This window comes from Dermochelys coriacea, chromosome 4 (genome assembly GCF_009764565.3).
Source record: "Dermochelys coriacea isolate rDerCor1 chromosome 4, rDerCor1.pri.v4, whole genome shotgun sequence".
Taxonomy (NCBI): domain Eukaryota; kingdom Metazoa; phylum Chordata; order Testudines; family Dermochelyidae; genus Dermochelys; species Dermochelys coriacea.
In genome coordinates, this window is record NC_050071.1 from 65,394,773 (window position 1) to 65,410,152 (window position 15,380).

The 15,380-nt window shown below is 37.5% G+C and overlaps 1 protein-coding gene across 13 annotated transcripts in view; it reads left to right on the forward strand.

Annotated features, from left to right (window-relative positions):
* The window catches only part of RAPGEF2 (Rap guanine nucleotide exchange factor 2), a 310,360-nt gene that overhangs the window by 164,532 nt on the left and 130,448 nt on the right, over positions 1-15,380 (forward strand). For 9 of the 13 annotated variants that reach the window (XM_038399045.2, XM_038399053.2, XM_038399048.2 and 6 more), the window contains exons 5-7: positions 5,791-5,866; positions 9,296-9,463; positions 12,300-12,317. In XM_038399045.2, coding sequence (XP_038254973.1) covers positions 5,791-5,866; positions 9,296-9,463; positions 12,300-12,317 — 262 coding nt within the window. The remainder of the gene's footprint in view (positions 1-5,790; positions 5,867-9,295; positions 9,464-12,299; positions 12,318-15,380) is intronic. The other 4 variants (XM_038399046.2, XM_043513254.1, XM_043513257.1 and 1 more) reach the window with 1 other exon arrangement.

Sequence of the window (15,380 nt, forward strand, 5' to 3'; positions counted from 1 at the left end):
ATCTCCTTGGAGGCTAATATGAGGGGGAAAGGAGTCGAGGAGAGCTGGCTGTATTTTAAAGAAGCCTTATTGTGGGCGCCATCCCAATGTGCAGAAAGAAGCCAAGGTGGTTGCCTGCCGTATTGGCTATCAACAGAGAAATCTTTGGTGAGCTTAATCACAAAAAGGAAGCTTACAAGAAGTGGAAATTTGGACAGATGACTAGAGAGGAGTATGAAAATATTGCTTGAGCAGGCAGGGGTGTAATCAGGAAGGCCAAATCACAACTGGAGTTGCAGCTAGTGAGGGATGTCAAGGGTAACAAGAAGGGTTTCTACGGGTATGTTACCAGAAGGTGGTGGTCAGGGAAAGTGTGGGACTCTTACTGAATGGGGGAGACAATGTAGTGACAGACGAAGTGGAAAAAGCTGAGGTACTCAATGCTTTTTTTTGCCTTGGTCTTCACAGACAAGGTCAGCCCCAAGACTGCTGCACAGGGCAGCACAGTATGGGGAGGAGGTGAGCAGCCCTCAGTGGTGAAAGAATAGGATAAGGACTATTTAGAAAAGCTGGACATGCACAAGTCTATGGGGCCGGCTGCAATACATCTGAGGGTGCTGAGGGAGTTGGCTGATGTGATTGCAAAGCCATTGGCATTGTCTTTGAAAACTTGTGGTGATTGTGGAAAGTCCCAGACGATTGGAAAAAGGCAAATATAGTGCCCATCTTTAAAAAAGGGAAGGAGGAGAATCTGGAGAACTACACACCGGTCAGCCTCACCTCAGTCCCTGGAAAAATCATGGAGCAGGTCCTCCAGGAATCCATTTTGAAGCACTTGGAGGAGAGGAAGGTGATCAGGAACTTTCAACATGGATTCACCAAGGGCAAGTCATGCATGACTAATCTAATTGCCTTCTATGATGAGATAACTGGCTCTGTGGGTATGAGGAAAGCAGTGCATGTGATGTACCTTGAGTTTTAGCAAAGCTTTTGATACTGTCTCCCACAGTATTCTTGCCAGCAAATTAAAGTATGGATTGGATGAGTGGACTGTAAGATGGATAGAAAGCTAGCTAGATCATCAGGCTCAATGGATATGGGTAAGTTGGCTTGATGTCTAGTTGGGGGTCGGTCCTGGGGCCAGTTTTCTTTAATGTTTTCATTAATGATCTGGATGGTGGGATGGATTGCACCCTCAGCAAGTTTGCAGATTACACTAAAATGGGGGGGGGAGAGGTATATATGCTGGAGGATAGGGTTAGGGTCCAGAGTGACCTAAAGAAATTGGAGGATTGGGCCAAAAGAAATCTGATGAGGTTCAACAGAAATAAGTGCAGATTCCTGCATTTAGGATGGAAGAATCTCAGGTACTGCTTGACATGCTGGGGACCAACTTGCTAAGTGGCAGTTCTCCTGAAAATGACATGGGGATTACAGTGGATGAGAAGCTGGATATGAGTCAACAGTGTGTCCTTGTTACCAAGAAGGCTAACGGCATATTGGTCTGCATTGCCAGCAGATTGAGGGAAGTGATTATTCACCTCTATTCGGCACTGGTGAGGTCACATCTGTAGTACTGTGTCTAGTTTTGGACCCCACACTACAGAAAGAATGTGGACAAATTGGAGAGAGTCCAGCAGAGGGCAACAAAAATGATTAGGGGGCTGGAGCACATGACTTATGAGGAGAGGCTGAGGGAATTGGGCTTATTCAGTCTTCAGAAGAGAAGCGTGAAGGGGGATTTGATAGCAGCCTTCAACTATCTGAAGGGGGGCGGTTCCAAAGAGGCTGGAGCTAGGCTATTCTCAGTGGTTGCAGATGACAGAACAAGGAGCGATGGTCTCAAATTGCAGTGGTGGAGGTCTAGGTTGGACATTAAGAAAAACTATTTCACTAGGAGGATGATGAAGCACTGGAATGCATTACCTAGGGAGGTGGTGGAATCTCCATCCTTAAAGGTTTTAAAGGCCCATCTTATCAAAGCCCTGGCTGGAATGATTTAGTTGTTTTGGTCCTGCTTTGGGCAGGGGGTTGGACTAGATGCCTTCCTGACAACTTTTCCAGCCCTAATCTTCTATGATTCTATGTAGGGCTGTCAAGCGATTACAAAAATTAATCGTGCTGTTAAACAATAGTAGAATACCAATTATTTAAATATTTTTGGAAGTTATCTACATTTTGAAATATATTGATTTCAGTTACAACACAATACAAAGTGTACAGTGCTCCCTTTATATTTATTTTTATTATGAATATTTGCACTGTAAAAAACAAAAGAAATAGTATTTTTCAATTCACTACAAGTACTATAGTGCAATCTCTTTATCATGAATGTTGAATTTACAAATGTAGAATTATGTACAAAAAATAACTGCATTCAAGAATAAAACAGTGTAAAACTTTAGAGCCTACAAGTCCACTCAGTCCTACTTCAGCCAATTGCTCAGACAAACAAGTCTGGTTACAATTTGTAGGAGATAATACTGCCCATTTCTTATTTACAATGTCACCTGAAAGTGAGAACAGGTGTAGCTGGGGTCGCAAGATATTTATATGCCAGATGTGCTAATGATTCATATGTCCGTTCCTCTTCAGCCACCATTCCATAGGACATGCGTCCATGCTGATTATGGGTTCTGCTCGATAACGATCAAAAGCAGAGCAGACCAAGGCATGTTCATTTTCATCATCTGAGTCAGATGCCATCAGCAGAAGTTGATTTTCTTTTTTGATGGTTTGGGTTCTGTAGTTTCAACATTGGAGTGTTGCTCTTTTGAGACTTCTGAAAGCATGCTCCACACCTCATCCCTCTCAGATTTTGGAAGACACTTCAGATTCTTAAACCTTGGGTCGAGTGCTGTAGCTATTTTTAGAAATCTCAAATTGGTATCTTCTTGCATTTTGTCAAATCTGCAGTGAAAGTATTTTTAAAATGAACATGTGCTGGGTCATCATCCGAGACTGCTATAACATAAAATATATGACAGATGTGGGTAAAACAGAACAGGAGACATACAGTCCTTCCCCAAGGAGTTCAGTCACAAATCTAATTAACTCATTATTTTTTTAACAAGCATCATCAGCATGGAAGCAGTCCTCTGGAATGGTGGCTGAAGCATGAAGGGGCATACGAATATTTAGCATATATGGTATGTAAATATGTTGCAATGATGGCTACAAAGGTGCCATGCGAATGCCTGTTCTCACTTCCAGGTGACATTGTAAAATAAGAAGCAGGCAGCATTATTTCCCATAAACAAACTTGTTTGTCTTAGCAATTGGCTGAACTACAAGTAGGACTGAGTGGACTTGTAGCCTCTAAAGTTTTACATTGTTTTGGTTTTGAGTGCAGCTACGAAAAAAAATCTACATTTCTAAATTACACTTTCATGATAGAAATTGCACTATAGTACTTATATGAGGTGAATTGAAAAATATTTATCATTTTTACAGTACAAATATTTGTAATAAAAATAATATAAAGTGAGCTCTATACTCTTTGTATTCTGTGTTGTAATAGAAATCAATATATTGGAAAATATAGAAAAACATCCAAAATATTTAATAAATTTCAATTGGTATTCAATTGTTTAACAGTACGATTAAGTGCGATTAATTTTTTTTAATCACGCTTAATTTTTTGAGTTAATCACGTGAGTTAACTGCGATTAATGGACAGCCCTAATACTATTATATTTACATGCATGCGGTATATCCCCTGTTGAAAGTGATTAATTCAGTATGTTTTAACTGTATACATATTAATGATAATTCCTAAGTGCAACAGTGAAACTTTGGCAAATATACGGGTGGTCAGTTCCTAACATCCTATCCTGTTAGAAACTGGACTTTTTTTCACAAGTGATGATTCAGTGCATGCTTTCTGCCTTAACGTATTGACTGTTTTCTCGTTTGTGCTGTGAGTTAAAGCCCTTTCAGGTAATTCAGACATGTAGTAAGTAAGCAGGAGTAAGTTTTGGAATGTGTTATCTTGTTGTATTTGGTTTCCTAAAACTTTGAAAATTAGGTAAGAGGGTGATGTCAGGCCAAATTTAGTGGTTGAGAGCTAAAAGCTCCTGTCCATAAGAGATAGCAAAAAATCTTCAGAAGAAGAGGGGCGAGAGTGGAGTGGAAAGGCAAGTATTTGTTTCACTTTCTGGAGTATTCAAAAATATTACTTCTAGGTTATATTTAAAAACCAAGTGACAGGAACAGATTTCTAACCTAGAGTAAAAACTGTACTGTTAGAAATCAGTCTTTTTGGGGTATGATAGGGAAACAGAGATCTTATTTTGATTTATTTTTCCAGTTAGGATACAAAGTTACATTCTTGCCACCACAATGTCTGTCTTGTTTACAAATAAATTGATTAGGTCATCTTTTTTCCCCTGATATTTTTTTATGTAGCTATTTTGGTTATTGGTGTGGGTGATGACAAAAAATGAAGTAGTTTAGATTCTAAAGCCATTTTTCAAAACATTAATGAAGTCATGATTTAATTTTCCCTTCTACCTTTAAAGGTAGCTGCAATTTGAATAAAATTCAAGAATGTGTTGATGAGTAAGGCAGGACACATTCTTTTAGTATTAGGTAATAGAAGAATGCTCATCTTTGCCTCTGGAAAAGTGTGCATCTTATTGAGCAGATTTTAGGGTTTATTACTGAATCTTTAAAAAGGCTTCGTATTTTGTAAAAGCATTGTCTATTGTAAAAGTCTCATGTACCATTAAATATGTACATTGTTATGGTGAAGGAGCACAGCTGGTATTGCTTTTCAATATTTGACTGCCTTCTTTGCAAGCTATTGAAATGCTGTTGTGCAGGAATCACCATTTGGGCAGCAAGTGAATTTTTTCATTCTTTACTAATCACCCTGCAGGGTAGGAGGGTAGTAATAGATTCACTAGAAATACCATTAAGAATGACATTAAGTTCCTAGTTGGCCTTATTATGAAATTGAGAAAAATTAAGAAAGCGTTATTTGGCATACATTTTTTTTAAATAAAACCGTAAATGATGCATAGCAGAATCATTGTGTAATAGATAAATAGGTGCAGTCTCAAAGGCTGGAGTTACATTAGTAACTCTGTTTTTAAGGTTGGGACAGTAAGCTTGATTTTTGACATCCTTCTCCCAAAATGTCTTTAATCCCCATTTTCCCACTCAAATTTATGATTCTCTTCTGACAAGAAGAATGTTTTTTGAAAATTTTGAGGTTTGTTGGATAAAACTGTTTTGATGAGAGAAGTACAAATTTTTTTTCAAGCTTTCTAACCCCATCCATTCAGCTATAAGAAGAATTTTTAATGTAGCACATTATATTTAACTATAAAGGAGATATAGGTGTTAGAAAGCCTCTTTGATATCGGTTTCAGAGTAGCAGCCGTGTTGGTCTGTATTCGCAAAAAGAAAAGGAGTACTTGTGGCACCTTAGCGTCTAACAAATTTATTTGAGCATAAGCTTTCGTGAGCTGTAACTTTTGTGCATTGTGACTTGGTTATTTGCATATATATCAATTTAACTGTTTAACACCTACAATTATTGCTACTGCTATAGCTATCAGAGCACCTAGGAGCCCTCATTGTATTAGGTGCTGTATAAACAATTCTCCCTAAATTCTACAAATCAAAAATGTATTGACATTGGCATTCTTTTTATCAGTTAATCAAAGGGGGAAAATCTGCACAACAATTTTGCTCTCGACATGTGTATTTTTTATGTCTTTTTAAGTGTCTGGGGAGTCTTTAAATACTTTCTTGATTTGTATTACAGTTTTGATTTTGTTCTGATTAGGTGTTTTTCTTCCTCAGTTTTGGCAAGCGTTCTGCAGGAAGCTTCAGGCGTGGCTGTGAATGCATTGTTTTAGAGCCATCTGAAATGATTGTGGTAAGATTGTGGTGCCAATTTCTTTCAAACAATATTTTTTCAAATTAAATTACACTTTCAAGTTGTCATTAAACATAGACAAAATTCAGTACCGTTTGAAATTACTTTGAATTGTCTACACTATAGTCAGTTTAAGGTAGTACTAAATTTAGTGTGTGATTTTTTTTTTTAATTTAATGCCCTAGTTTGCAATCATTATACATAGCACAAAAGTTGGAAATGCCATTTAATTAAATGAATGAAATAAACCTTTCAATAAAGATAAACTGCAAGTTAAAAAATGCCTGTAAGGATAAGACAATCATATTTAAAATAGAGATGGCAACTATGATTACCCACGGGTATTTATGATATAGTAATTAAGCATCTTTGCTTAAAATTGATAAACTGAGTTTATTTTAAAAGTTATTAACAGTTGATTAAATTCTGTTTTATTCGAGACACGTAAGGCTTGAGAATGCAGTTTAGGGATTTTTTTACTATTACAATTAAAAAAAATTTCAGCATTACTAGTATAAAGGCATATTTGTCATTTAGAACACCTGCTGTGGTCCAGTGCAGAAAAGCTTTATTCCCCAGAGGGTTCTCAAATTCAGCACTTTCATCAGTGTCATTGGGCATGTCATCCAAACAGATAAACCTCCATGACAGGAGAGATTAAATACTTTTGCTCTCTTTCTGAAGGATGTGGTATTCAGACCATAACACAGGCATAATCACCATATAGCCAAACACCAAATTATACAAACACCATATTATCCAAATTCAGGGCAAATCGTATTCAATTGCTGAAAATTAATGCCATCTATATTTACCGGAGATGTTTTAGAAATCAGGATTAGTGAATTAGGCAGTATTGTAGAAGACACAAGTTATTCATGCCTGCAGTATATCATTGAATCATAGAACTGGAAAGGACCTCAAGAGGTCTTCTAGTCCAGTTCCCTGCACTCAAGGCAGGACTAAATATTAGAGCATCGTTGACAGATTATTTTCTAACGTGCTCTTAAAAAGCTCCAAGGATGGAGATCCAAATGTCCTGACTTCTAGAAGCATTAAAGAATAACTTTCATACAGTAAGTGTAACTTTCTAACTTATTTAAAATTTATATCCATTAATCTTCAGGTTTTTAAAAATTCTTTGCCACTTTCACTCTAAATGAATACAACGTTGGTTGTGTAATAGCAGTTTACCTTGTCATCTGTCTCCTCCTCTGTCCCTGTCCTGCTAATAAAAGTCTGATGCATTCTGTTTAATGATTTCATAGCATTGAGGGAAGTAGAAACGAGAAATGCCCATTCCTCTGCCCACCCTCCAATTCAAATCCCATAATTCTGCTGTGGGGAAAGTGGCAGTCAGCTCTTTTCAAGGTGTGAATCCACCCACTTTGTCTCCCTGTTCCCATTGTACCTTGTGCATGATGCAGGCTCTGGGAGCAGCTTGCTTTCCCCAATTCCTGCTGCTATGATATCCATCCTTAGGTTTGGGTGGTACCAATGGATGTCCTTGGTACACAGCTCTTCGATGGGTGGGAGAAAAGTGAGGGACACAAAATGTGGGTGGGGGGAGGGTGGAGAGGACAGAGAAAATACGGGGCCTACCAGGGTGATAGGGAAGAGACCAGAAAAAAAAAAAGTTGCAGCTGGGCCAAGGCATGATGAGAGGGACCTGTGGTGGGTGCTGGATAAGGGCACTTAGCTGGCAATCCATCCAAAGTAGGTCATGAATACGAAGAGCTTTGGAACCTCTTAGTTAAACCTTTGACGTATACTTTGCCCCCACCTTTCAGAGGACTGACTGCACTTTGAGTGGAAAGAACTCAAGATTCAGAGGACAACATGTGGAGCAGCTACCAAGTCATCACCACACATTTGTTGCATACCATAAGTGTCTATGGGTATGTCTACACTGCAGTACACCTTTGGCTGGCCCATGCCAGCTGAGTCGGGCTTGGGCAAAGCTGTTTAATTACGGTGTAGACTTTTTGGGCTTGGGCTGGAGTCTGAGCTCTAGGATCCTGTGAGGTGGGAGGGTCCCAGAGCTTGGGCTACAGCCCAAACCTTAACATCCACACTGCAATTAACAGCCCCTTAGCCTGAGCCCCGTGAGCCTGAGTAACTGGCATGGGCCACCCACAGGTGTCTAATTGTGGTGTAGACATACCCTTAATAGTCATGTTTAGTCATACTTCATACAACTGATTAGGGAAGGATTAGTTCTTATAAAAACTTCTTGTCATGTCAGCAGAATGTAATGGTGTTTCATTTGTATAGATGGTGAAAAGAAACATGAGAAGGGAAAAATCACCTGCATGGTGGTAGTTTGTCGTCGTCATCTTTTCTTTAACCCACCTATCACTACTTACGTCCTGTTTCTTTTGGGGAACAGTCTTTTTGGCCTTGGGATACACACTGAGGAATGTGAATGGATTTAATCTGCACCTAAGGACAATACTGGACAGTTTTCGCCATTTTCTGCTTCCTTGTATCTAGCATGAAATGATGGCTTTTTAGTAGTAAGATAGACACAGGGGAGAGAGATACAGAAAGGCAAATTACTACAACTTTCTTATTTTGCATGAAAGTCAGAATTCTGAATTGTAAAAACATTTTCATAGCAATACATTATTGTGTAGTAACAGGCCTGCGACTTTGCTGCAGCCTCCAGAACAGAGAGAGGATATTGATATTGCTGAGTGGGAAATTCCTTATTCAGACACTCATCTACTAGAAATGTCTGGGGTTTTTTCCTTCGCTATTATTACAAAGTAAATTGCTTTTTATGTAAATTTAATCTTTTTCAGATTTCTCTGATGTGAAAATTCCTCTTTAAAAGTCTCAAAATATTTAAAATATGTAATTAAAACAGTGTTGCCCATTGAAGAGAGGCAGGATGGGATTGGAAGGTCCCAAGAGTGACCCGTTGAAATCTGTAGGAAAGCTATAAGTTCCTTCCCATGGGAGAGCTTCATTTGCCAGTGTATTGCATAGACAAAAACATCACTATGTGTAAGAATAAAAATTGAGGAAAAGGATGTTAACTTTTTTTTTAAATAGAGTAAGGCACTTATAAAATATGTGAAAGTGTCTGCTCAATAACTCTTTTCATAGTGATACTTGTTCTTTCTCATCCCTGCGGACATTTGATTTCTTGGTACTGAGTTCATGCTTTTCACTGTTAAAAATGCAGGAAATTCATAACCAACCACATTTTCTGAAATGGAGTTCAAAGTGCCCTTTCATAAACTAAATCTTAAACTAGCGTGGACTTGTTCAGTAGCAGTGGCACTTATAGTTAAGAATTGTCTAAAATAAAAGCTTCCACGTGGCTAAGAGCAGAAGAAAAGATAGGCTTCTGTTTTATTGCAGAATATGCGGTAACTTTCATTTGTAGGGAAATGACCCTTCATTGCATTTATTTTATTATAGGTGGACTATATGGATGAAAATGAAGAATATTTCCAGCGTCAAGCTTCCCATAGACAATCCAGAAGGAGATTTAGGAAAATCAATCAAAAAGGAGAAAGACAAACCATTATTGATACCGTGGATCCTTATCCTGTGGGGAAGCCACCTTTACCTAGAGGTTATCATACGGTAAGTTACCTACATTTGTTTTAAATACAAGACAAGGGAAAAACATTTTTACAAAAATAATCACCTGAAAGGTCAAATGCACTGGTTGCCTAAGCAGGTGGAATTCTGTGTGGGAGTTTCTCCTTAGGGCATCAGTGAATTTGGCCCAAAGTGTGTGCACACGTGTGCCCATGTAATTTGCTTCATAACTCAGATTGAGAGTTGAGAATACTTAAGTTGTTGCACATTTATTGTTAAACAGTGCTGGCAAGAGGACAGCACATATCTTTCCTTGCTATTCCAGTTATCTTTGGCAACTTTTGAAACAAATCAGTTACCTAATTTTTAATACATGTGATTCCAATTTCCTGTCAATAATTGAAAATGTAATATAAATATTTGGTGTACAGTGTTCCTGTGGCTAATCAGTAAAGCATTCATTTATATGTATAGCAGTTGTTTTCTCAAAAAACCTATATTGCATTGTGGTAGAAATAATCCATGATTTTGGCTTGTCATTTCTCTGTGCAAGACCCAGATCCTGAAATATTAAACTAACTTTTATTGCTGACTAATACGAGACCAGAAGTTTTGGTCTGAATCATAATATTTTTTCCCCAGAGTGAAATACTGCAGTCTGTCCTTTATCATCAGACAAAGCCTCATCAGAGTTTTCTTCAAAATAATTTTTGTGTAATTTTACAGATTGAAAGTTATAGGCTTCCTTCATAAAAGATGAAAGATCATAAGTATTAATATTTTAAATGTGTTCTACAAAATAATCTGTTAGATTATTTTATTTTTCTGTTGAGCAAGAGCCTACTAGGATAAGAGTAATTAGATTTGCTGTTAACTTCAACAGCATACAAAATACTCTGAAAAGTAAGTGGCCTTCAAATCCTGTACTCAGCTGTTTTTTTATGGCCCTGAACCTGCAAAAATATACTAGTACACACATAGATAACTTTATTAATGTGTTTGGTCATATTGAGTGTAAAGTGTTTGCAGAATCAGGGCTTTATCGTTTTAAAAATGTTGTCTCTGATTTGAAGTAGTGTTCCCCTCCCCCTCATTTTCTCCTTACCCATCCATATTCCTTTACTTGTTGTCAATTTCCTGTTGTAATCCATTGCATGACTGTAAATGTGTAGCTGTTTGATTACATCCACAGTTGGAGGTTTTTCCTCCCAAGTTAAATAAATATATCTTACATCAACACTTTATGTATTTTGTTTATACAACAGTCTCCTTTTAATGGTTTAATGTTCTGTGCAATTTTGCTTTTCTCCAAATTTATTATGAATTTCTTAGTTGAGTCATTTCATTTTGTTTATTCGTGTCTTAAGATAAGAGATTATACTGGTTTGTGTCAAACCACCTTTATGTGGCATGCATGTTTGGGTCAGTCATGCTTCAAGTGAAGGAAGGAATTGTTGATGGATTTTATTTAGATGTAATTTATACATCTAATCTGCTGTTTGAAAAATGGTAACTAGACTTGACAATGTCATTTGCTATAGGAGGGCCACACCTGTTGTATAAATTACTTTTTAAGAATACATAATGGGTTGGTGTAGATTTAAATCCAGTACGAAGAGCAAAAGCTCATCGTTAATCATTCTGTTTAAGTTCATAATGATTGTACAAGTCTATTGGGAAATACATTATGAGAATACCAGGTAGACTTGTCAGTAAAACCTGAAATAATTACTGACAATTACAAATTTTTTTTAAATCAACGTATAACTTAAATTATTATTTAATTACTTGAGATCCCTTTTTTAGGGAAAATATTAAACCCAGCAATTTCAAATTGGAATTATGGAAATTGAAGACTTCTTATTTTTATAGTGCTTGGTAATCTTCATTGTTTACATTTCTATCACATTGATATTATTTATATTCTATATACTTAAAAATATGCATTTTCCAGTCACTCACATCTGTGTAGGTTGTCTCTTCCTCACTGTCCTGCCTTGTGGCCATCCAAAAGGTTTTTTGTTTGTTTTAAAATCAAAATTGTTTGAAAATCTAAATGAGTCTTTAAAATGGTACTGAAATGTATTCTCTGAAACTGATAGGAATGCAAAGTGCATTATTATAGTACATCTCCTGAGGGGTTCTGACCATTCAAAATTCCCATTAGTCAGCATCTCTCAGGATCAGGCCTTCAGTTTTCTAAAATTTAGAAGTTGGTATGAATAAACACATTTAAAAAAAAAAAAAGTTTGAAAAACCACATATGAAATGAATGGTCAAGTATATTGGATTAGTCTTTAGTTGCATGATCTAATTGTGGGTATGTTTTGATTTGCGTGTCAAATACATTAAGATCAATAATAAAAAATTAAATAAAATAAAATAACTTCATCCAGAAAATAGATTGCATAGCTTTAGAGTAAACTAGGTTCTTGAATTTTATTTTATACAAGCTCCTTACTTACCATATCACTGAAATGTTTGCTGAAAAAGTATCAATATTTTACTTCACATTGGCCCAATTGATTGTGTACTTAGAAAGCCTGTGTTCAAAATAGTCAAAAAAAAGACATGCTAAAAAGCATCTCTGAAGAAAGTTGGCTATAGTGAAAATGTAGATGAAATTATATAAAGATAGTTCTAAAATGGAAAATGCATGACAATGCTTTGCAAATATTGTAAAGAAAGCTAAGTGCATTATGTTTAATTGTTGCATGGATGACAGAACATTTACACATACAGCCAATTTATCAGGGAACAGGACTCGCCTTAAAATAATTTTAACATTATCTCATGGTGGTATGTTACTATAGCATGTCTGATTATGTTCATCTTTTCCTTTCCTCCTATATGGCATTCATTTCATTTTGGCTCACAGGAATACACTAAACCTCAGGTATTGTAATTTATATGTGTGGTCCACTAACAATTTTACTTGCAAGTTTGCAGTGTGACTAATTGTATCATAATACCAATGCAGTGTTATGGCAAAATTTGTGTCCTATCAGTGTTTTCTTTATTGATGTTTTATATATTTCTTCTATAGTGAGAGTGCTTAAAATAAATGTGGGACATGGTGACAGTCTCCTTAATGTGATTACAGTAGAACCTCAGAGTTACAGACACCTCGGGAATGAAGGTTGTCCGTAACTGACATATTCTGTAACTGAACAAAATGCAGCTCTGGCTCCAGCAGTTCACACTTTGGGCCAGGTTCCATAGGCAGCTTCGTTGCAGGCAGCTTCTTTCCTGGTTGGGGCAAGCTTGTCCCCCGACTACAGTGAGGTGGGAGGGGTGTGGTGGTGGTGAAAACAGTGCATCTCTTTTCCGGCGGGGAGAGGGAGTAGTGAAAACAGCAACCCCGCTCTCGGCCGGGGGATGGGGATGGTGAAAACCGCACCCATGGCTTACAGGAAAGCAGCGCAGACCCCAATGCTGCTCTTGCTCCTGCTATCTTGAGCTGGCAGTGGGGGCTCACAGCTTTGCTTGTGAATTTGTCTCTTCAACTCCTAGCTGTAAGTTAGTGGGGGTGGGGACAGGCAGCCTAGATGTCCCTACGTTTAAGATGCAATACAGGCATAGTACAGTATTTGCTTTTTTTTTTTTTTTTTTTTTTTTTGTCCACTGCTGCCTGATTGGTTACTTCCAGTTTTAAATGGTATCTGGTTGACCAGTCAGTCTGTAACTCTGGTGTTCGTATCTTTGAGGATCTATTGTAATTTACCTTCTTCCTTTCCTTCATGACATCGCAAGATTGAGGCGATATAACTGGAAGATGATGTTCAAAGCACAGAAATAAGGAAAATACATAGTATATTTAACAGAATGTATTTATGTATTTTCTCAGTATAGACTACTTTTTAGACTTTTGTATTGGTTCCAGAAATAAAGTCCATATGTAGGTGTTCTGCACTTGCACTTTGTAAGGTCAGGAAAATAAGTTGGAGAAATGAAAAAGTGGGCAGTGAAAATTTTGTTAGCTGAAAATGTTTAGGTTTTGCTTTTGCCTTTTTGTTGCTGTTTGATTCATCCTGAGACAGTGAGATTAGACTTGATTACAACTCTGGATTCCTTCATCAAGTAGTTGCTGAACCGACTAGAGGGGATGCCATTTTAGATTTAATTTTGGTGAGCAGTGAGGACCTCATAGAAGAAATGGCGTAGGGGATAATCTTGGCTCAAGTGATCATGAGCTAATTCAGTTCAAACTGAACAGAAGGATTAACAAAAATAAATCTGCAACTAGTGTTTTTGATTTCAAAAGGGCTGACTTTCAAAAATTAAGGAAATTAGTTAGGGAAGTGGATTGGACTGAAGAACTTATGGATCTAAAGGTAGAGGAGGCCTGGGATTACTTTAAATCAAAGCTGCAGAAGATATCGGAAGCATGTATCCCAAGAAAGGGGAAAAAATTCATAGGAAGGAGTTGTAGACCAAGCTGGATGAGCAAGCATCTTAGAGAGGTGATTAAGAAGAAGTAGAAAGCATACAGGGAATGGAAGATGGGAGGGATCAGCAAGGAAAGCTACCTAATTGAGTTCAGAACAGGTAGGGATAAAGTGAGAGAGGCTAAAAGTCGAGTAGAGTTGGACCTTGCAAAGGGAATTAAAACCAATAGTAAAAGGTTCTATAGCCATATAAATAAGAAGAAAACTAAGAGAGAAGAAGTGGGGCCGCTAAACACTGAGGATGGAGTGGAGGTTAAAGATAATCTAGGCATGGCCCAATATCTAAACAAATACTTTGCCTCAGTCTTTAATAAGGCTAAAGAGGATCTTGGGGATAATGGTAGCATGACAAATGGGAATGAGGATATGGAGGTAGATATTACCATATCTGAAGTAGAAGCGAAACTGAAACAGCTTAATGGGACTAAATCGGGGGGCCCAGATAATCTTCATCCAAGAACATTAAAGGATTTGGCACCTGAAATTGCAAGCCCATTAGCAAGAATTTTTAATGAATCTGTAAACTCAGGAGTAGTACCGAATGATTGGAGAATTGCTAATATAGTTCCTATTTTTAAGAAAGGGAAAAAAAGTGATCCAGGTAACTACAGGCCAGTTAGTTTGACATCTGTAGTATGCAAGGTCCTGGAAAAAATGTTGAAGGAGAAATTAGTTAAGGACATTGAAGTCAATGGTAAATGGGACAAAATACAACATGGTTTTACAAAAGGTAGATCGTGCCAAACCAACCTAATCTCCTTTTTTGAAAAAGTAACAGATTTTTTAGATAAAGGAAATGCAGTGGATCTAATTTACCTAGATTTCAGTAAGGCATTTGATGCCGAGCCACATGGGGAATTATTAGTTAAATTGGAGAAGATGGGGATCAATATGAACATCAAAAGGTGGATAAGGAATTGGTTAAAGGGGAGACTGCAACGGGTCCTACTGAAAGGCGAACTGTCAGGCTGGAGGGAGGTTACCAATGGAGTTCCTCAGGGATCGGTTTTGGGACCAATCTTATTTAATCTCTTTATTACTGACCTTGGCACAAAAAGTGGGAGTGTGCTAATAAAGTTTGCAGATGATACAAAGCTGGGAGGTATTGCCAATTCGGAGCAGGATCGGGATATTATACAGGAGGATCTGGATGACCTTGTAAACTGGAGTAATAGTAATAGGATGAAATTAATAGTGAGAAGTGTCAGGTTATGCATTTAGGGATTAATAACAAGAATTTTAGTTATAAGTTGGGGACGCATCAATTAGAAGTAACGGAAGAGGAGAAGGACCTTGGAGTATTGGTTGATCATAGGATGTCTATGAGCTGCCAATGTGATATGGCTGTGAAAAAAGCTAATGTGGTTTTGGGATGCATCAGGAGAGGCATTTCCAGTAGGGATAAGGAGGTTTTAGTACCATTATACAAGGCACTGGCGAGACCTCACCTAGAATACTGTATGCAGTTCTGGTCTCCCATGTTTAAAAAGGATGAATTCAAACTGGAGCAG